Genomic DNA, 24,172 nt, shown 5'->3' with positions numbered 1-24,172 from the left:
CAAACTGAAATCACCTCAAAGACATGCACTGCTATCCACAATGTGTAACTTAGCATGTATGAATGTGCATGACCGTTATAGAATTTGTGAAATCCAGTGCAAAATGAAAATAAGAGTCCCTTTATCTAAAAATGAGGTATTTCAATACAGTGACAGCAGAGCATCAAATGAAGTACAAAGCCCTGTGCAATTACACAGATCATATATCCATAATGTTGGCTGTGTGGCTGTGTGTATGTTTTAAATATGTTGAATATTATTACTGGAAAGTTAAATAAAAATAACTTCATACTACCCATAGATAGAATGATAGATAGAATTCAGATCACAGACTATAAAAAGTGGTCATATTAAGTTGGGTAAAAATACTTCAGATATTAATCAAAAAATATTTTCCGGTTTATAATTATTGACTATTCTGACTGAAGACTGTAGAACATTAAAAAGATATTGGTTAATGTTCAATAATTTTCTCTTTAAATTGACATCATATAATTTTATTTGAACTTCTTCTGTTACATTATATTGATCATTCTGAGAATGTTGTCTTCTCTTTTAACATTTATTTACCATAATTCATAAAATGTATTTACTATTTTGTCCCCTTAAAGGCTTTTTTGTCTTGTTCATTGAGTCTATGAGCAAATATAATAGTAACCACTCCATTTCTTTAATCATAAAACATTAGCATTTTAAAAATTTATAAAACATTTTGTCCTTGTTCATCTATCTTATAAAAATAATATTCAGTTTATCAAAATATCAAAAGCTAATTTAAAACTTCATTTTGGATTTTTTCTAAATGGCACTAATTATCTCATAGACAGAAAAATAAATCATTACTTGATGTTGTTAGAATGTGCCCATTTCATATAACCACAACAGTTCCCAAAGCTTTATGAATATTCTCTTCAGACAGATTCTTTATAGTTGGGGGCAGAATCCAGTGTAACATTTACATTGCCGTTCCTGCAGCTCTGAATAACTTCCTTTCAGGCTTCCCAAAAGTTCAGGTATGTACAACCCTTATTTTGCCTGGATTTATGGTGATTGTGATAAAAAGGAAGACGGATTTCCTTTTGTGTAAATTATTGATGGATGCTCTTTTACTTTGTTCCTGGAAAGTTTAAAAAAAAAAAAAAAAAGGTGCAGGCTGTGAATAGTTACATACTTCAATGCTGCTGTTAGGGATTTAAAATAAATAAATCCCCAAGCTAGGCGTGTTTCATTATAGAAATCATTTTTAAAGCTCACTCCAGTGTCATGTCTGTCCTCCTCCCCACCTCCCATTCTAGTTTCCAGTCAAATGGAAATATGTGGCTTTTCTCACTCCATTCTGTCTCTCTTTTCCATTTGCTTACCCCCTTCTCTTCCTCTTTCATTCTATTTCCTTCTGCTTTCATGCACTTTCTCTTTCACACATATTCACTCATGCATTCCCATTCACCTGTTCTCTCTTACTCTATCACCCTGTGCCTGCCATGGGCTAGAGACCATACTAAGTGGACGCTGGGCAGCAAGAGAAATGCCAGTGTGGCTGGAGGATAGTGACATGGTGCCAGGAAACGTCAGAGAGGGCAGCAGGGCCCAGATCACCAGGGCACTGAGGGCCTGGTACCCAGTGGGAAGTGACCAGAGGGCGGGGCACAAAGTGGAATCAGATATCCTGCTGCTCTGAGAAGAATGAAGGGTTGCCGGCAAAAGTGAAAGCCGGAAGATCCCTTAGACAGTCTCTATAGTCACCTTAGGGTTAATTTTGGAGGTGGAGCAGACAGCACTTGTCTATGGATTTGATGTGGGAAGTGAGACGAAAAAAGGAAATCAGAGACCCAAGTTTCAGGCTTGAGCAACTCTGTTTTCACTAGTTCATTGCCATTCTTCTTTTTTTTTTTTTTCCTTTCTCCTTCCCTCCTCTTTTCCTCTTCCTTCTTCACACTATAATAGAATGTGACATACTCCTTATCAGCCCCAAGTTCATTCCTCTTCAAGTGTCAATTTAGAAGTCACAAACTCCAGGAACCGTTCCTGAAGTCCCCACACTGGGGCAAAGCCACACACGTCCTGTCGTCTCCCTCCCGGCATCAGTGTGCACATTATTACTTTATTCACAGGAGTTCCAAGCAGGAGTTTCTACAGCCCAAATGCAGCAAGTCTGTGTCTAAGCTCAGTTAGCTAAGTGAACTTTCGAAAGTTACTTAAGGAAGTCTCAGTCCCCACATCTGCAAAGTGCAGATAAGAAAATGGTCTGCCTCACACAAAGTTTTACCAGAGATGATATACATAAAATACTTAGCCCAACACTAGCAGAGAGCAAATGCTAGATAAATGATAGTTGTTGTTATTATCGCTGTCATTACTGGTTTACATTATCCACCTTCATTTAAGCAGAGTTTCTGCAGAATAGCAGAAACCAAACTAATGTAGCAAATAAGCTACATAATTCAAGCCCAGGAAAAAGTTAACATTTCAGTGGCACACATTCAAGATGGTTAGTTTGATTTATTAACCAATTCAGATAAATGTGCATGTGGAAGTCATAGTCAAATGTTATTGTCAGTTTCCATCGTCTTCTATTTAATTTGGGGTTTGATTTTCCAAATGTAACACTTACCAGATTAGGTGGACCCACAGGATTATTTTTCCTTGAGGTCTCACCTGAGCAGGTGCATGTACAGTAGACAGAACAGAAAGAGACTGATTAGAGAGGTTGGAGTGGTAGAGGGCGTGACCCTCTTAATCATTCTTCACTTCCTCTTTTTAAGAGACAACTTGGCAACGTCCACCACATCCGCGTCAACGCCTCCTTGGTGTCGTCCGCTTCCAATAACCCAGCTTGCGTCTTGCACACTTGTGGTTTCCGTGCACATATTAACAACTCACGGTTTTAGCTCCCAGTCGCCAAGCGTTGCCAAGGCGTTGAGAGGTCATCTGGAAAGTCTTTTACCCAGAATCGCTTTGATTCAGGCCAGTTGGTTTCTCCTGCGGTGATTTGGAAATTCGCGCCCTCCTCTGGTCCTCGTCCAGGTGCGCGGGAAGCAGGTGCCCAGGAGAGAGGGGATAATGAAGGTTCCGTGCTAATTATCCCAAAAATTGAACCTGCAGACCAAGCGCAAAGTAGAAACTGAAAGTACATTGCTGGCAGATCCTACGGAAGTTATGGAAAAGGCAAAGCGCAGAACCAGGCCGTGGTGTGTGCCGCCCCCGCTGGGATGGATGAAACAGCAGGCGCGGCGTGGGTAAGAGGAACCAGCTTCAGAGATCACCCTGCCCAACGCAGACTCGGCAACTCCGCGGAAGACCAGGGTCCTGGGAGTGACTATGGGCGGTGAGAGCTTGCTCCTGCTCCAGTTGCGGTCATCATGACTACGCCCACCTCCCTCAGACCATGTTCCATGGTAAGCACTCTTCTCCCTTGCGCACAAGTTCGCGCGCCAGGCGCGCCGGGGCAATCCGGGACGCGCTGGGGGCCCCTGCGCCTAGGCAAGTCCGGGAATAGCCCGGCCTTGCACTTTGGACCTGCGGAGAGCACTGGCTCTCCCACGGGCGGCCGCCAGCTGCGCTTGAGTATCCTGGCCCATAGTCACTTGAACCTGGGGCTGCTGCTGCCCCTGGCAGGCTGCGAGTAGCAGTCCCCGACGCCTGCTTTCTGTCCGGAGACGGAACGCTGCAGCCTCCGCGCCGCTCAGCGGTGGCAGCCTACAGCCGGTCTCAGAGGCAGCCAAAGGCTCTCTGTCTGTCTGGCGCCCTTCCCGTGCTCCTGGACGCTCCAAGTTACTCACGCAGACGACCCGGGTTCGACGAGTAGCTGGGCTCTTGCAGCTCAGAACTCCCTAGAGAAGTGAAAGCGAAGCTCCCACGCGACGCGCTTTTAAACCCTAGGGAAACAGGTCTCCGGAAAACCCCATTTTTCCCCCGAGTGAGGCTGGGAGTTTCCGACAAGGGCTGTACCTTGCGCCTATTGCTGGGAAACCAGTCCTGGGGCTGGCGCTGAGACAAGGCCAGCTTCTTTTTTGTTGTTGTTGTTGTTGTTACTATTATTATTATTATTATTTTCCCCACGGGCGTTTCTTGATGGAGGCAGAATGAAATAGGCATGACTCTGACTTCTAGACCAGTGTTGAGACCTAGTATGTCTTATTTGTGCAGAATAAGGATTTAGAATGGACAGGGACAGAATTCAGGAGGGTTGGATTCGGATGGCAGTCATGTATGACCAATGAAAGAGCCACAACAGTTACTGGAATAAAAAAGGAGGGAAAAGGGATGTGAGGGGAAAAGATCTGCTTAGGGAAATTGGAATGCTTTACAGTAACTACTTCCTCAAGCAAGAAGACAGCTGGGGGGAGCGTGCAGGAATAGGAAACTGACTGCTCTTTCTTTTGATGGCTACTCCATTAGATCATGACTTCTTTCCACTCCCGTGAGTAAAGAATCAAGAACTGACACAACCAAGGAGTACCAGCTCAGTAACAAAACACAGATAGGGATAGCGGAAAGAATAGCCGACATAATTATGGAAGACTTCTAAGGAGTGTCCTCCGGGAGCTTAATGTAAAACTAAAAATTGAGCACAACCCTATTTTCCTTGCAATGCCCACAGTTCTCCTGCAGTTTCTTCTTTCTGGATCACCTTTGGTTCTAATCCTTGCAACACCTCTGCTCTAAAGTAGAAAGGTAAACCGAGAAAAGGAAGCTAGCGTGTGCATTTTTCAGAAAGAGTCTTTACTTTCTAAAGTACAGCTATATGAATTATGGGTTATAAGTTTTCATTAGCAGACAAAATATTAAAATTCTAATAATAATGATTATAATGCATGGCTTCCTGCAGTTTGTTTCAAGAGATTTCACTAAAAGTTTGTTCCATCAAGAGTGCACATAAGGTTACTCTTTACCCTTTGTTTTTGCCATTTCTTTTGAGAGTTGAAGTAGTTGAGGATCTACTATGTGGTTATCTGGTTAGGGTAATTTCATCATATTTGAGGACCAAAAAGTTGAATAGCAATAAAAACAGACTCTACTCGGGAGGCTGAGGCAGGAGGATTGCTTGAACCTGGAAGTCAAGGCTGCCGTGAGCCATGATCTTACAACTATACTCCAGCCTAGGCAACAGAGTGATGCCCTGTCTCAAAAACTAATAATAGAGAACTAACATTAGAAACCCTGAACAGGTATAAAGTAGAATTACAAACTGCATCACATTAGTGTTTGAATATTTTTTAAAAACATGGAAAAGGCCATTTCATAGAACGAACTTACATGTCATATTCACACTCATGTATGTGACTTTTTTTCTGCTTTTAACCCTGACACATAACCTACTGTAATAAGAACAAATATTTAGTCTTTTTCTGAAATAAGAGTATATGATGCAGTATCACAGTTTGGCCAGGAAGTACCCTAGTGAGGTTCATGCACAAGAAGATAGGTTTTTGTACAATCCCCTTGACTACACATATATGGTTATTTTTTAAGAAAGCAATGTAGTTCAGTGCCTAAAAGCTGAGGTTCTAGACTCTTCAACGTGACAGACTTGGATTTGAATTCCATATCTATATTATATACAAGAATTTTCCGGCCAGGCGTGGTGGCTCAAGCCTGTGATCCCAACAGTTGGGGAGGCTGAGGTGGGCAGATCACCTCAGGTCAGGAGTTGGAGACCAGGCTGGCCAACATGGTGAAACCTTGTCTCTACTAAAAATACAAAAAAAAAATTAGCCAGGCGTTGTGGCTAGTGCCTATAATCCCAGCTACTCAGGGGGCTGAGGCAGGAGAATCACTGGAACCTGGGAAGCTGAGGTTGCAGTGAGCCGAGATCGCACCATGACACTCCAGCCTAGGTGACAGAATGAGACTCCATCGAAAGAAAGAAAGAAAGAAAGAAAGAAAGAAAGAAAGAAAGAAAGAAAGAAAGAAAGAAAGAAAGAAAGAAAGAAAGAAAGAAAGAAAGAAAGAAAGAAAGAAAGAAAGAAAGAAAGAAAGAAAGAAAGAAAGAAAGAGGGAAAGAAAGAAAGAGAGAGAGAGAGAGAGAAAAGGAGTTTTCTTTCTTTTTCTTTTTCTTTCTTTCTTTCTTTTTTTTTTTTTTTTTTTTTTTTTTTGAGACAGGGTCTGGCTCTGTCACCCAGGCTGGAGTGCAGTGGCGCAATCTCCGCTCACTGCAAGCTCCGCCTCCCGGGTTCACGCCATTCTCCTGCTCAGCCCTCAGCCTTCCCAGTAGCTGGGACTATAGGCGCCCGCCACCACGCCAGGCTAATTTTTTGGTTTTAGTAGCGATGGGGTTTCACCGTGTTAGCCAGGATGGTCTCCATCTCCTGACCTCGTGATCCGCCTGCCTCGGCCTCCCAAAGTGCTGGGATTACAGGCGTGAGCCACCGTGCCCTGCCTGGAGTTTTCCTACATAACTGTTTCTGTGCCCCAGATTCTCCATCTATAAATTTGAATAACTTGTAGTACTTACCTACTTCCTCATGAAGTGGTTATGGAATCAAATTATCGGTGAAAATAGGTCTATGCAATGGACATTCAGTAAAAACTGGTTTTAAAGACTGATAAATACTGGAGTTGATGGATTGTAGAAAATTATTTATGTTCACTTTTACCCCCATAACTTAAGCATCTGAGGATTGAATGTATTATTTGGCTTACATTAAAAACCAACAAGAATTTTTAGACAGACCTCATTCTGGTTTAACCAAATTCCCTACTGAAAACAAATTCTCCAATTTCAGCTTCTTCAGGGAAAGTAAGGGCAATCCCACAAGCCCACTCTTGCCTTGCATTGTTCTTATGGTTTATCTTTTTGGTAACCTAAATAAAAGTTCAGGATGGTGGGGAGTGGGTGTGACAACAATGTCCAAAGCACTCTCAAACCAGCCAATCTTAATATGTTACTCTCTATGTGATGTAGGAGAAAGGTCTTCAATTACAGACCAAACTACCAAGCTACATCATTAATGGGAGAGCTGGGGACCTATGAGATGTGGGTCCAAGGTCCTAGGTATGTTTGCAGCATTGTCCCTGAGGCAATTTCAGATCTAAAGAGTTTCTGCATTTGGATGGCCAGGTAGATTCTTAGAATAAGGTGTCTGCGAGATGAAAAAGATCATTTAGTCTAAAGTTTTCATTTTAGAAATCAGGTAAGTGATTTTAAGAGATGCTGTTCATTTACACAGTCACACAAACCATTGTCTTGGCAAGTCAAAAGTCTCAAATGTCTATATTCCAAAACCTCTGTGCTTTTAACATTGCCACAGTCTGTCTGGGACTAATTATTCAATGACAACAATGGCAACAGAAAACACTCTTAACAGGCAAGACAAATTATGTTTCAAAATTGAGAAAGTATATGTAATACACAAAAAGACTGAATTTTCCAACAACCATCATTGGAAAGAATGGACAAAATGCTATCCAGTGAATAAATAGGTTGATTTAAATGTGGGGAGCACTTAACTACTAAAAATTGGGGTGAAGAATACAGCTAGTACTCATAGAAAGTAAAACAACCTCACGTATTAAAACAAAAGCTGGACCTTTGAAATAATATTTATGATAATGGTAAAAGTATCGCTTTCACTCTAGCATTTAATCATTTTATTATATTCTCCTTTAAGCTCATTTCAAGTTATATGTTATATAATTTTTCCCCTGTCATCTACTCCTCCTGAAGTATATCTTTTGGACACCTGTAAGATGACAGAGAAAATAAAAGTATGATTCCATACAATCTATACAAATCTGATTATAAGGTCAGAATCTGATGAAAACTAGCAATTGATCATCCAAATGTCCATCAACAGAGGATTGGATAAAGAAAATGTGGTATGGCCAGGCATGGTGGCTTATGCTTGTAATTCTGACACTCAAGAAGGCCAAGGCAGGAAGATTGCTTGAGCCCAGGAGTTCAAGACCAGCCTGGGCAAAAGAGTAAGAGCCGTCCTCTAAAAACAAATTTTTAAAAATTAGCTGGGCATGGTGGGGCACACTTGTTGTCCTAGTTACTCAAAACGCTGAGGTAGGAGGATCGCTTGAACCCAGGAATTTGAGACTTTGGTGAGCTATGATCATGCCACTGCACTCCAGCCTGGGCAGCAGAGTGAGACCCTGTCTCCAAAAGAGAGGAGAAAAAAAAGAAAATGTGGTACATGTATACCATGGAATAGTACTCAGCCATAAGAGTTAAATCATGTCTTTTGCATCAAAATGGATGAAACTCGAGGCTATTATCTAAGTGAAATGACTCAGAAAGCCAAATACTGCATGTTCTTACTTATAACTGGGAGCTAAACAGTGGTACAAATGGACATACAGAGTGGAATAATAGGCATTGGAGACTCGGAAAGGTGGGAGAGCAGGAGGAGGATAAGGATTACAAAATTACCCATTGGGTACAATGTTCACTATTCAAGTGATAGATACACAGACTTCACCACTGTACAGTATATTAAATATGTATTATTAAGAAATCTGCTCTGGTCCCCCTTAAATCTGAGTGTACATTTTTAATTGCCAAACTATTTTTTTAAGTTAGCAATCAATCACTGAGGATCTTTAGGATGAAGGAACAGGAGTAGAAGAGAGAGGCAAAACTTCATTCAGAAGACAAATGTGATTACATGTTATCAATAGATTATGGCCATCAAATCCTGGTAAAGCAACAAATTCAGGTTAGCATCCATACCTGGCACCTACTATGTATGTGTTACAGAAAGACTAACTTGCAGATCTTTTTGGATATTTACAAATTATATATATATATATATATATATATATATATATATATATATACACACACACACACACACACACACACGCACACACACACACACGCACACACACACATACACGCACCCATATATACATATATATGTATTAGAGATTTTATATATAAAGTTCCTGACACATGGCAGGTACTCAATTAAAGGTAACTAGCATCATCATCATTATCTGTCTCCTGAGTTAATTCATGCTCATCATGCATATAGGCACTTAGTGGCAGAGTTATGAATAGATTTGTATAAATAAAATTATTGGATTTTTGTTTCTCTTATTTTCTTGTCACATATGCAGATGAGAAGTTAGATTTTTGTCTGTTTTCATAACTGCTGCCCAGACAATGTTCTCTATTTGTAATAACATTTGTCATTTGATTTATTGGGAGGTGTTATTGATTGTTTAATATGACAGATCATGATATAATAGATGACAGTGTTACTGGAAACTTTGTGATATCCCTAACAGTCTTCAGGCTGTCACAATATTAGTTCCTTGGGTTTGAAGGAGTGTTGCTTGTACTCGTAATCAGAGAAGGCACACAAGTGAAATGTCTTGCATTTGAGTACAATTAAAGTTCATTTGGGAAATTCACAGGAAATATATCATCAATATGCCTCAGAGTTTACAAAAAGATATAAATAAAACACTATGGCAGGTTTATGAAGAAATAGGTCCCTGTATGATCAGATTTTAATGTTTGTGGGAACCACTGGCTTTCTATTTTTCTGCCTGAAATAATACCATTTATTTCAGTCCTTTTGATGAGACAATTGCTCCTAATTGGGAAGAGTTATCAAAAACAGGTAGAAATAATTGGTTTCTATCTGAGGATGTGAATTTATTTATTGAGTTTTTCTAACATGACAAGAAGCTGGACAGCACTGTGTTTGAAAGGAATCTGAGTCTCTGGGGATTCAGAGACAGAAGATAGTGAAAGGATAGGAGAGGAGTCCCAAAATACAAACATAAACTTTGTAAGACTTTTGGGAATGTAAACCCTTCAGGGTTCATTATTAAAAAGAAAGAGTGCAGTTACAGTAGTTACAGTGCAATCCCTCCCACAGTGTTGCCTGCAATATCAAATAGACATACAAACTACCATCAAGTTTTACAAAAATATACAATTACGTGCAGTACATCATAACATTTCAACAATATGTAACTCTTTGAAATGTAGCCTTTTCTTATGGGGATGTTCAACATAAATTCAAATTGATTAACACCCTTGAGTGCTTTTCAGAAGCAGTCTCTGATTTCATCACCCTTGTTTTACACTTTCCTAAAGAGTAATTGCAAAATAAAAAAGTGAAAGGACGCTACACTCCAAAAGACTGTTCCACTTTGGTTGTTACATAAGTTCAACTTTTGGGGTTCTTCCTGTAGTCTCTCCAAACCAAGATGTATTTTTAAAATTATTAGAAATAAGTGGTCCAGTCCATTGAAACCCCACAATCAAATGCAATATGATATAACATTTAGCACATTCTTATTTACTGTTGAATTTAGTTTCTTTTAGGTATATCTTTGGACTTCCTCCCCTGATCCTTGTTCTGTTGCCAGTAGCATCATCTGATTGTGATATTGAAGGTAAAGATGGCAAACAATATGAGAGTGTTCTAATGGTCAGCATCGATCAATTATTGGTATGTGCTTATTTTCTTTTACTCACATTTTCATGCATTGAGAAAATTTGAACTTTTTTTTGGTATGTAGTTTTATATCAAGTATTCATCTTTCTTGACAAGAAAGTGAAATAACTACAGAATAAAATTTAATGAGCTACTAACTGCATATTTTTATAGCTGACATAATTATGTAGCTTAAAAATAATTCTTTCCTAGACTCTAAGATTCTCATGACTATTCATTTCGGTCCTATTCACTAGTAAATTTCTTGAAAGCATAATTCAGTATCACTGCCTAAATTTCCTCACCTCTCCTTTACCATGTTAGTCCCTGTAGAAGCATTACATTAAGAGAGGGAAAATAACAGAGTAAATATTTAAAACTTATGGTGAATAGATGTGTTTTATTTGGATGTGTATATGTAGATGCATAGTTATTTATATGTGTGTATTTTATATCTATGTGTAATCAATAATTTGTTGTGAGTTAAATTGTCTGTTTTTGATGGGTAAAGCTTTTCTAATTAATATATTTTGTACCTTAGAGCCAACTTAGGTTTCTAGAAAATTTGAACAGAAAATAGAAAATTCCCATATGCTCTCTCTCCTTCTGCACTCTTTCCCTTATCTTACATCAGTATGGTACATTTATTACAATTGATGAGCCAGCATTAATACATTACATAAGTGCATATTTAACATTAGGGTTCATTCTTTGTTTTATAGTTTTATGGGTTTTGATAAATGTATAACATCACGTATCCATGATTACATATCATACAAATCATATGGTAAAAATCTATCCACCAACTCATCCTTCCCTTTTTACCCCTGAACTCCTAGTAACCACTGATTTGTTTGTATCTCTGTAGTTTTGCCTTCTTTAGAATGTCATGTAGTTAGAATCATGCGGTCTGCATGTGGCCTCTTTAGACTGGATTCTTTCACTTAGCAATGTGAATCAAAGCATCCCCCATACTTTTTTGTGGCTTGATATTTCATTTTTTCTTATTGCTGGATAACAGTCTATTGAGTGAATATACCACAACTTGTTTATTTTTTCACTGATTGAAAAATGTGTCTCAGTTGCTTCCAATATTTGGAAATTTTGAATAAAACTTCTATAAACATATACATGCAGGGTTTTTTGTAGACATAAGTTTCCAACTCAGGTGAATACCTACAAACATGACTGCCGGATCATATGGTAAGACTGTGTTTAGCTTTGTACAAAACTGCCAAACTTTCTTCCAAAGTGGCTGTACCATTTCGCATCCTTACCAGCAATGAATGAGATCCTAATGACCTCCATCTTTGCCAGTGTTTGGTATTGTCAGTGTTTCAGATTTTAACCATTGTAATAGGCTTGCCATAGTATCTCAGTGTTGTTTCAATTTTCCATTCCATAATGACATACAATGTTAACCATCTTTTCAGATACTTATTGCCATTTGTATATCTGCTTTACTGAGGTGTCTGAACTCACATCTTTACTGAAATCTTAACAATATTGAGTCTTCTTAGCCATTATCATGCAATATCTCTTTTTTAATTTTTTTCATCATTTAATTTTATTATCTGGACAGAGAACAAATGAGTATTAGTTTGGCAACATTTGTAAATAATTATATGTGTGTAAAACTCTGCAAAAGAAGATGTGATTGAAAATGCAAACTTTCATCAGAGCTTTGTTCTTTTCATCATATAAATCCTGTAAATATTTTATTAAATTTATACCTAAGTATTTCATATTTTAGTGCTATTGTAAATGGTGTGTTTCTAATTTCAAATTTTAGGTGTTTATTGCTGGTACATAGGAAAGCAATTGATTTTCGTATATTAACCTATGTCCTGCAACCTTACTATAATCACTTGTTTGTTCTAGAAGTCTGTTATTGATTACTAGGAATTTTCTTTTTTTTCTTTTGTTTTTTTTCTATTATACTTTAAGTTCCAGGGTACATGTGCATAACGTGCAGGTTTGTTACATATGTATACTTGTGCCATGTTGGTGTGCTGCACCCATCAACTCATCAGCACCCATCAACTCGTCATTTACATCAGGTATAACTCCCAGTGCAATCCCTCCCCCCTCCCCCCCCCCATGATGGGCCCTGGTGTGTGATGTTCCCCTTCCCGAGTCCAAGTGATCTCATTGCTCAGTTCCCACCTATGAGTGAGAACATGAGGTGTTTGGTTTTCTGTTCTTGTGATAGTTTGCTGAGAATGATGGTTTCCAGCTGCATCCATGTCCCTACAAAGGACACAAACTCATCCTTTTTTATGGCTGCATAGTATTCCATAGTGTATATGTGCCACATTTTCTTTTTTTTTTTTTTTTTTTGAGACGGAGTCTTGCTCTGTCACCCGGGCTGGAGTGCAGTGGCCAGATCTCAGCTCACTGCAAGCTCCGCCTCCCGGGTTCACGCCATTCTCCTGCCTCAGCCTCCGGAGTAGCTGGGACTACAGGCGCCCGCCACCTCGCCCGGCTACTTTTTTGTATTTTTAGTAGAGACGGGGTTTCACCGGGTTAGCCAGGATGGTCTTGATCTCCTGACCTTGTGATCCGCCCGTCTCGGCCTCCCAAAGTTCTGGGATTACAGGCTTGAGCCACCGCGCCCAGCCTGTGCCACATTTTCTTAATCCAGTCTGTCACTGATGGACATTTGGGTTGATTCCAAGTCTTTGCTATTGTGAATAGTGCCGCAATAAACATACATGTGCATGTGTCTTTATAACAGCATGCTTTATAATCCTTTGGGTATATACCCAGTAATGGGATGGCTGGGTCATATGGTACTTCTAGTTCTAGATCCTTGAGGAATCGCCATACTGTTTTCCATAAAGGTTGAACTAGTTTACAATCCCATCAACAGTGTAAAAGTGTTCCTATTTCTCCACATCCTCTCCAGCACCTGTTGTTTCCTGACTTTTTAATGATTGCCATTCTAACTGCTGTGAGATGGTATCTCATTGTGGTTTTGATTTGCATTTCTCTGATGGCCAGTGATGATGAGCATTTTTTCATGTGTCTGTTGGCTGTATGAATGTCTTCTTTTGAGGAATGTCTGTTCATATCCTTTGCCCACTTTTTGATGGGGTTGTTTGTTTTTTTCTTGTAAATTTGTTTGAGTTCTTTGTAGGTTCTGGATATTAGCCCTTTGTCTGATGAGCAGATTGCAAAAATTTTCTCCCATTCTGTAGGTTGCCTGTTCACTCTGACGGTAGTTTCTTTTGCTGTGCAGAAGCTCTTTAGTTTAATTAGATCCCATTTGTCAATTTTGGCTTTTGTTGCCATTGCTTTTGGTGTTTTAGACATGAAGTCCTTGCCCATGCCTATGTCCAGAATGGTATTACCTAGGTTTTCTTCTAGGGTTTTTATGGTGTTAGGTCTAACATTTAAGTCTCTAATCCATCTTGAATTAATTTTCGTATAAGGAGTAAGGAAAGGATCCAGTTTCAGCTTTCTACTTATGGCTAGCCAATTCTCCCAGCACCATTTATTAAATAAATCCTTTCCCCATTTCTTGTTTTTGTCAGGTTTATCAAAGATCAGATGGCTGTAGATGTGTAGTATTATTTCTGAGGACTCTGTTCTGTTCCATTGGTCTATATCTCTGTTTTGGTACCAGTACCATGCTGTTTTGGTTACTGTAGCCTTGAAGTATAGTTTGAAGTCAGGTAGTATGATGCCTCCAGCTTTGTTCTTTTGGCTTAGGATTGTCTTGGAAATGTGGCCTCTTTTTTGGTTCCATATGAACTTTAAAGCCATTTTTTCCAATTCTGTGAAGAAACTCATTGGTAGCTTGATGCGGATGGCATTGAATCTATAAATTACCTTGGGCAGTATGGCCATTTTCACGATATTGATTCTTCCTATCCATGAGCATGGCATGTTCTTCCATTTGTTTGTGTCCTCTTTTATTTCACTGAGCAGTGGTTTGTAGTTCTCCTTGAAGAAATCATTTACATCCCTTGTAAGTTGGATTCCTAGGTATTTTATTCTCTTTGAAGCAATTGTGAATGGAAGTTCATTCATGATTTGCCTGTTTGTCTGTTACTGTTGTATAAGAATGCGTGTGATTTTTGCACATTAATTTTGTATCCTGAGACTTTGCTGAAGTTTCTTATCAGCTTAAGGAGATTTTGGGCTGAGACAATGGGGTTTTCTAAATATACAATCATGTCATCTGCAAACAGGGACAATTTGACTTCTTCAGGAATTTTCTACATAGACAACCATGTCATCTGCAAGAGTTAATTTTTTCCAAGGTTTCAGAGTTGTATCAATACAATGTGATTGATGTATTGTTTTAACATATAATTAGTCTTTTTTCAATTGCATTGAAACTCTGAATAGCAAAGGAAAACTCTCTCAAATGTTCCTAAGATAGGAGAAATTGTCTAATCTGTCCCCCCTTTTACTCCACTGTCTCTTCTACATACTCATACTGAAGTGGCATGATGCCTTGAGGAATTTAGTGTTATACCTCTTGTAGGAATATGGAAACAAAAAAGAGATACTGCACTACACTGTACATTGTAATCCAGAGGTCCCTGATTTTGCCTGATTTTGATAAGAAAAAAAAATAGGGCATAGTAAATGTTAATTTAGATTTCTTGCTAATTTGGACATTGCATTAGATGATGCTACTAAATTAATCTTTTGAGTCAAGATAATATTTTTCATTTAATTTTATTATCTGGGCAGAGAACAAAGTAGTGCTAGTTCAACATTTATAGACAACTGTATGTGTATAAAACTTCAAAAAATATGCCATTAAAATTCCATAAAAGGAGAGTTTCATCCAATAGACTCATGACACATTTTTTTGGTGGGAGAATATAGAGGAGCTAATCTCATTAACATACAAAACAAGAACAAGTACGTCAGCACCAATAATAATACTATTTTCAAAAAACAAAACATGGCTACTCTTCTTAAGGAGGTTAATTCACAAGACATGGAAAAGAACACAGCTAGTCAGTCCAACTTAGTAGTTCCATAGTAACTTTAAGAATGTTTTCTATACATAGAAGAGGATAAATTTGAGGTAAGGAGAAAGTCTCAGTGAATTATTAATATCAACATGACTGGTAGAGCAGATTTAGTTACTCATTCACTCAGTGTGGACTAGATGCTTTGCAGACATTACTGTGTTTAAGTTTTGGGGAGACCACAATGGTAATAGTTATGAAGTGCTTGTTATGTTCTTAGTGCTTTCCACGTTTTAACTAATTTAATCCTTACAACACCCCTTGAGAAAGGCACTCTTACTACCTCTGTTTCAAAACAGAAGAATCTGAGGCCCAGGGTTACCCAGTTTACAAGTGACTGAGCCAGAATCTTTGTCTATGCTCTCTACCCAACTCTCCTACCTCCCAAGTACAATCTCTGTGATAGTTTATTCGTTCAGCAAACATTTATTTAGGGCCTGATATGTACGAGTTACTATGAAAAACCCATTTATGTGGGTGATGTTGGGTTTGGGTGTGAATACAATGATGGACCAAGTACAGATCCTTCTTTTAAGAAGCTTACATTTTGGTGAGGGTTAAAGTTTGGTGGTGTATAATGCAAGTTACAGTTTTAAAAGTAGGAAGAGTGACTACCTGTTTGTTAGATGTCTGCTTATCATCTAACAAATAGACTGGTTGTAAACCAAACTCAGAAACAAAAAGATTTAAATGGTGTTCTGGAAGTAGTAAAGAAGCAATTTTGGCCTGTGTAGAAGTTTCAGCAAGTTATACAGAAGGTCTAGCTAAGATAATTGGTAAAAGTGGCTACACTAAACAACAGACTTCAATGTAGATGAAACATCCTTCTACTGGAAATAGGTGACATCTAGAACTTTCATAGCTAAAGAAGAGAAGTCAATGCCTGGCTTCAAAGCTTAAGAGGACAAACTGACTCTCTTGTTAGGGAGAAATGCAGCTGGTGACTTTAAGTTTCAGCAAAATATTACTGCTCGTTGACAGTGCAAAATTGGTCACCCAAGAGTATTGATGGATATTAATGTTTTCATAACTGCTAATATAACATCTGTTTTTCAGCCTGTAAATCAAAGAGTAATTTCAACTTTCAAGTCTTATTATTTAAGATATATATTTTGTAAGGCTATGGCTGCCAGAGATAATGATTCATCTAATGGATCTGAGCAAAGAATTGAAACCTTGTGAACAGGATTCATTGTTCTGTAATAGATGCCCTTAAAAGCATTTGTGATTCATGGGAGGAGGTCAAAATATCCACATTAATAGGAGTTTGGAAGAAGTTGATTCCAACTCTCATAGATGACTTTGAGGGGTTCAAGACTTCAATAGAGAGAGCAAATGCAGATATGGTGGAAATAGCAAGAGAATTAGAATTAGAAGTGGAGCCTGAAGATGTGACTGAAATGCTGAAATCTCAGGATAAAACTGGAATGGATGAGGAGCTGCTTCTCAAGTATGAGCAAAGAAAGTGGTTTCTTGAAATAATTTTACTTTGAGTAAAGATGCTGTGAACATTGCTGAAATAACAAGAAAACATTTAGAATATTACACAAAATTAGTTAAAGCAATGGAAGGATTTGAGAGGATTGCCTCTAATTTTAAAAGAAGTTCTACTGTGGATAAAATGCTTTCTAACAGTATCACATGCTACAGAAGAATCTTTTGTGAAAGAAAGAGTTAATCTATGTGGCAAACTGCATTGTTGCCTTATTTTAAAAATTACTACAGCCACCCAACCTTCAGCAACCACCACTCTCATCAGTCAGCATCCACTAATGTTGAAGCAAGACCCTCTACCAGCAAAAAAGTTTACAATATCCTGAAGTCTCAGATGATTGTTAGCATTTTTCAGCAAAAAAAGTCCTTTTAAATTAAGATATATACATTGTTATTTTAGACATAAGGCTATTGTACACATAATAGACTACAGTATAATATAAACATAACTTTTATATGCTGGGAAACCAAACAGCATTGTGTGACTCACTTTATTATGATACTTGCTTTGCTGCAGTGGAACCAAACCCACAGTATCTCTGAGGTATGCCTGCAATAAATTATGCAATCATTATCACTATCTAATTCTAGAATATTTTCATCATTGCAAAAAGAAATATTCTACCTGTTAGCAGTAACTCTTTATTCCCCATCACCAGCCTCTGGCAGCCACTATTCTGCATTCTGCTTTCTGTCTCTAGGAATTTACCTATTCTGGACATTTCATATAAGTCTTGTATATAATTCATATGGATGATATGCAACTTTTTGTATTGATCTTGTTTGCCTTAGCATAATGTTTTTAAGATTAATCCATATGATAACAGGAGTTGGTATTTCATTTCTCTTCACGAATCAATAAAATTCTGTTGTATGGATGTGCCACATTTTGTTTATTCATTCATCAATTTTTGGACATTTGGGTTTCCCATTCTTTGACTATGCAAGTTTTTATGCAATTCTCTTAGAATGTTCCTAGTAGTCAAATTGTTGGATTATATGGTCACTCTGTTAAACTTTTTGAGGAACTGCAAACTGTTTCTAAAGGGGCTGCACCATTTGCGTTTCTACCAGCAGTTTGTTAAGGCTCTGATTTCTCTACATTCTCAGCAAAACTTGTTGTCATCTAACTTTTTTATTCGAGCTATCTCTGTGGGTGTGAAATAGTATCTCATAGTGATACTGATTTTCATTTCCTTGATGACTAATGATGTCAAGCATCTTTTCATTATTGACTGTTATTATCAGCCATTTTGCATATCTTCTTTTGGAGAATTGTTTATTCAAAATTTTCACCCACTTTTAAATTGGGTTATTTGTTTTTTCAGTTTTATATTTGTAAGAGTTCTTTATATGCTCTGTATCCTAGAACTTTATCAGATATTATAATTTTTCCTCCCATCATTTGTATTATGTTTTATTTTCTTGATAGTGTCCTTTGAAGGACATTTTTAATTTTTATGAAGTTCAATTCATTTACTCTTTGTGCTCATGTTTTTGTTTTCATATCAAAGAAACTATTGCTTAATCCAAGACAACAAAGATTTACAGGTATGTTTTATTCTAAGAGCTTTATAGTTTCAGTCTCACATGTTGGTCTTTGATTCATATTGAGTTAATTTATGTATATGGTGTGAGGTAGGGGTCCAACTTCATTCTTTTTCATGTGGTTATCCAATAGTTCCTGCATCTGATATTGAAAATTATATTTTCCCTCATTGAATGTCTTGATACCCTTGTTGAAAATAAACTGAACTCAAATGTATGGGTTTATTTCTGACCTCTCAATGGTAATCCATTGATATATAATCCCTATGCCAGGGCCAGACAATCTCAATTACTGTAGCTTGGTATTTAGTTTTGAAATCAGTTTTGTCTTTCACTTGTGTTTTTATTTCCTTAAAATCTTTTATACTGATGAAATTACTGATATTTATTTTATGAATTGACTACCTTTTTTTAGGGATTAGTATATTAAATAGCTTTATAATTTAAATGCAATCTAAATCTCTCTGGTGATGTCATATCTCTGAGCAATTAATAAACCATGTGACTCCATATACTAGTAAGTATGGTCAAGTGAGTGGTATGGACAGAAGCAATGACAGACTGTAGAGAAGTGGTGGGGAGCTTAAGAGTATTCTCTTCCTTACAGCTCTCAAGATCCATTTTCATTCTCCCATTAGATTTTGATGATATTCTCATCATTTGGTAAAAGTACATTATAATATATTAAGTATAACTTAATTTATTAATTTAGAGACAGAGTTTCACTCCATCACCCAGGCTGGAGTGCAATTGTGTGTTCTCAGCTCATTGCAATCTCCACCTCCCAGGTTCAAGCAATTCTTGTGCTTCTGCCTACCAAGTAGCTAGGATTACAGGCATGTGCCACCACACCCAGCTAATTTTTGTAGTTTTAGTAGAGATAGGTTTTTGCCATGTTGATCAGGTTGTTCCCAAACTCCTGATCTCAAGTGATCTGCCTGCTTCAGCCTCTCAAAGTGCTGGTATTACAGGCATGAGTTACTGTGCTTGGCCTAAGTATAACTCTATAATTGTCCTATCTGTTTAAAACATCTTTCCATTCATAATTCCCTTAGTTTCTTACTTTTGATAGATAATTTTATTTTTATGTAGTGACATCTATATAATAAAATTTCAGAGGGTTCAATTTGGGCACCAAGGTGGGAGGGATCAGGGGCTGGTGTGAAATTTATACAGAAATAGTTTTCCTATAAAGCCACAAATAGGTGACACTTGGAGAAGAAATAACTTGTCTTTCCTCTTGAATAATGTGGGCATCCTCATCAAACATCACTTCACCAGAGATATTTCTGGACTCGCAATTCCATTTTGTTTATCTATATATCTGTCCTGGGTCAGTACCAGACTGTCTTTGTTACTCTTTCTTTGGATAAGCTTTGAAATCAGGAAATATGAATTCTTCTACGTGTTTTTTTTTTTTTTTTTTTTTTTTCTTGAGATTGTTTTGGTTATTTCAGGTCCCCTGGAATTCCACGTGAAAATTTTAGAATCAGCTTGTCAAATTTCTACAAAGAAGTCAACTGGGATTCTGATAGGGATTTTGTTTCATGCATAAACTAATTGAGGAATATCATCTTCTTAATAATGCTTAAAAATGCTTGTGGCCCATGAACATGGAGTCTTTTATCCATTTATTTGTATATTTTATTTATTTATTTATTTATTTATTTTATTATTATTATACTTTAAGTTCTAGGGTACATGTGCATAACGTGCAGGTTTGTTACATATGTATACTTGTGCCATGTTGGTGTGCTGCACCCATCAACTCATCAGCACCCATCAACTCGTCAGCACCCATCAACTCGTCATTTACATCAGGTATAACTCCCAATGCAATCCCTCCCCCCTCCCCCCTCCCCATGATAGGCCCCAGTGTGTGATGTTCCCCTTCCCGAGTCCAAGTGATCTCATTGCTCAGTTCCCACCTGTGAGTGAGAACATGAGGTGTTTGGTTTTCTGTTCTTGCGATAGTTTGCTGAGAATGATGGTTTCCAGCTGCATCCATGTCCCTACAAAGGACACAAACTCATCCTTTTTTATGGCTGCATAGTATTCCATAGTGTATATGTGCCACATTTTCTTAATCCAGTCTGTCACTGATGGACATTTGGGTTGATTCCAAGTCTTTGCTATTGTGAATAGTGCCGCAATAAACATACGTGTGCATGTGTCTTTATAGCAGCATGATTTATAATCCTTTGGGTATATACCCAGTAGTGGGATGGCTGGGTCATATGGTACTTCTAGTTCTAGATCCTTGAGGAATTGCCATACTGTTTTCCATAATGGTTGAACTAGTTTACAATCCCACCAACAGTGTAAAAGTGTTCCTATTTCTCCACATCCTCTCCAGCACCTGTTGTTTCCTGACTTTTTAATGATTGCCATTCTAACTGCTGTGAGATGGTATCTCATTGTGGTTTTGATTTGCATTTCTCTGATGGCCAGTGATGATGAGCATTTTTTCATGTGTATGTTGGCTGTATGAATGTCTTCTTTTGAGGAATGTCTGTTCATATCCTTTGCCCACTTTTTGATGGGGTTGTTTGTTTTTTTCTTGTAAATTTGTTTGAGTTCTTTGTAGGTTCTGGATATTAGCCCTTTGTCTGATGAGTAGATTGCAAAACTTTTCTCCCATTCTGTGGGTTGCCTGTTCACTCTGATGGTAGTTTCTTTTGCTGTGCAGAAGCTCTTTAGTTTAATGAGATCCCATTTGTCAATTTTGGCTTTTGTTGCCATTGCTTTTGGTGTTTTAGACATGAAGTCCTTGCCCATGCCTATGTCCTGAATGGTATTACCTAGGTTTTCTTCTAGGGTTTTTATGGTGTTAGGTCTAATATTTAAGTCTCTAATCCATCTTGAATTAATTTTCGTATAAGGAGTAAGGAAAGGATCCAGTTTCAGCTTTCTACTTATGGCTAGCCAATTTTCCCAGCACCATTTATTAAATAGGGAATCCTTTCCCCATTTCTTGTTTTTGTCAGGTTTGTCAAAGATCAGATGGCTGTAGATGTGTGGTATTATTTCTGAGGGCTCTGTTCTGTTCCATTGGTCTATATCTTTGTTTTCATACCAGTACCATGCTGTTTTGGTTACTGTAGCCTTGTAGTACAAAATTTGACAATATTTTATAGTTTTCAGAATATAGGTTTTACCCTTCTTTTGTTAAAGTTATTCCTAAGTATCTTGTGTCTCTTTAATGCTATTGCAAATGGAATTTTTTCTTTATTTTATTTTAAAATTATCTTTGATTTCTAACTCTCCACTCCTTGTATACTTACTTAAGTATGCGTCTTATTTCCCCATACTAGTCTATATATATATAGTAAGGACAGATTTTATGTTTGAGTTATCTTTGTATCTCACAGACTATTAGCCCAGCATCTTAAACGTGGTGGTTTTTCAAATGTTTAATAAATAGTTTATGGATTGTTAACACCATAAATTAATGAGAACCCAGAGCTAATTTTGAATAATCTAGGAAGCCTGTTTTTTTTTAAACATATGTTTCTTTGGAAATTTGTTATGAATCAAATGTCAGGTACTTTTCAATATCAATATGAACTAGTTTTGGATGTTGTACAATATTTTTATCCATAAAAAATTATTTTACCTAAATATAACTCATGTGGTTGAACTACATAACTCTTAGTCACCAGAGCAAAGGCTGCTTCAAAATATAAAGGCTGCTAGAAATGGCCAAACGCTTTCTAGAAATAACTCAGTCTAATTGTAGGCAAATACAGGGCTATCCTTTTATTTTAAATTATAAACCTATAAATCTAATGATTAATCAGTTATAATGGGCTTTCACAACTTCCAATATTTTTAACTGTGACTCTGTTCTAGAGGCTTTCACAGATTCAACTTTTGTTTTTGCACTGACAGCTCTCATATAGCCTGAAGTCTACATTTCTCCACGAACTCTAGGACCATTTAATTCAAATATCAAGTAGATATTTCTACCCGGATGTACTATGGCACCTCATGCCTAATAGTGAACTAATTTATCATCACATTTAGCCTGTTCCTGCTTCTGTATTTTCTATCTTAGGTAATCTTAGCATTTTCCCAGTCTTTCAATTCTGAAAGCCTTCATCTCATCCATCACCAAATTCTATAGTTTAGCATATCATCTTAACACCTGTATTCTCCATTTATTCTATAGACTTCTACTACTAGTCTTAGTTCAAGTAGTTGCCAGATCTCACTGGGACCACTTCTGCAGCCATCAATGGGCCCTGACTAACCTTCCTGCCTCCCCTGTGTGTCTGAACTTTTTAATGACGCTTGAGTTATTTGTCCCATTTCAAATCTGGTACCATTTTTCTTCTTCTTTTTTTTTTTTTTTTTTTTTTTTTTGAGACGGAGTCTCACTCTGTCGCCCGGGCTGGAGTGCAGTGGCCGGATCTTAGCTCACTGCAAGCTTCGCCTCCCAGGTTTACGCCATTCTCCTGCCTCAGCCTCCCGAGTAGCTGGAACTACAGGCGCCCGCCACCTCGCCCGGCTCGTTTTTTGTATTTTTTTAGTAGAGACGAGGTTTCACCATGTTAGCCAGGATGGTCTCGATCTCCTGACCTCGTGATCCGCCCGTCTCGGCCTCCCAAAGTTTTTCTTCTTCTTAAACTCTTTAATAAAGCATCTCTCCCCCAGCACCTATCAGGATTTAGTCTTGCATTTTATTGATTTGCTAACAGAAGTAGCCAAAGAAGGATCAAATTCTTGTCAATTATTACTTCAAAACTATGTGTAAATAAATGGACAATGTTTAAATAATTGTAGTTAACAAATAAAAGCAAATGTAAATTGATTACAATAAAAATTAGTTTTTTAATATCACATTATGCTAAAATATAAATTTCCTGTTTATATGACTCAGCATGACTAATCAGTTGCAATTTAACAAGAGACATTGCTTTTTAAGAGGCAAGGCATTTTTTTTTTATGAATCACTTTTTTCTAGTTATAAAAATTAAATAAAAATAGACTAATTAAAATATGGAGACTGCCTGAGTAGATTTTAAAAACCTATGTTGTCTAAAAGAAACCTACTTTAAATATAAAGATACACATAGATTGAAAGTATTATGATGGGGAATGATACACGATGTTAACACTAATCAAAATGGGAGTAGCTATATTCATTTCAGTCAAAGTCAACTTCAGAGCAAGGCAGACTGTCATGGATATACAGAGTGTGCATTATATAATAATAAAGGGCTACCTATCCAAGAAGACATAAGAATCCTTGCTCTGTACATGCCTAACAACAGCATCAAACTCTGTGAAGCAAAAACTGATAAACTGCAATATATAATATAATAGATGGAATAGATAAAATTCCATCTATTATGATAGTTGGAAACTTCACAGCCTTCTGTCAGTAACTGACAGATTCTGCAGGGAGGAAATCAATAAGGTTACAGATAAACTTGAAATCACCGTAAATCAACTGGATCTAATTGACAGTTATAAAATGCTTCATCAAACAACAGCATAATGCACATTTTTATCAAGCTCACATGGAATATTCCCTAAGATTGAACATGTACTGAGCCATAAAACACACCTTAACAAATTTTTATAAGTACAAGTCATGCACAGCATTCTCTCAACCAAAATGTAATTGAAATAGAAATCAATAAAATAAGAAAAATAGAGGGAAAATTCCCAAATATTTGGAAATTAAAAACACAATCTTTGATAACATATAGGTCAAACAAAATGTCTCAA

At 37.4% G+C, this 24,172-nt stretch overlaps 1 protein-coding gene across 1 annotated transcript in view; it reads left to right on the top strand.

Annotated features, from left to right (window-relative positions):
- Window positions 1–2,784: 2,784 nt before the first annotated feature.
- Window positions 2,785–24,172, top strand: part of IL7 (interleukin 7) — a 65,556-nt gene continuing 44,168 nt past the window's right edge. The window contains exons 1-2 of the mRNA XM_010367761.2: window positions 2,785–3,395; window positions 10,279–10,415. Of these exons, the coding sequence (XP_010366063.1) occupies window positions 3,386–3,395; window positions 10,279–10,415 (147 nt within the window). The 5' untranslated portion in view covers window positions 2,785–3,385. The remainder of the gene's footprint in view (window positions 3,396–10,278; window positions 10,416–24,172) is intronic.

The sequence above is a fragment of the Rhinopithecus roxellana genome, chromosome 9 (genome assembly GCF_007565055.1).
Source record: "Rhinopithecus roxellana isolate Shanxi Qingling chromosome 9, ASM756505v1, whole genome shotgun sequence".
NCBI classification, from domain to species: domain Eukaryota; kingdom Metazoa; phylum Chordata; class Mammalia; order Primates; family Cercopithecidae; genus Rhinopithecus; species Rhinopithecus roxellana.
This window is presented reverse-complemented; position numbering and strand designations above follow the sequence as displayed.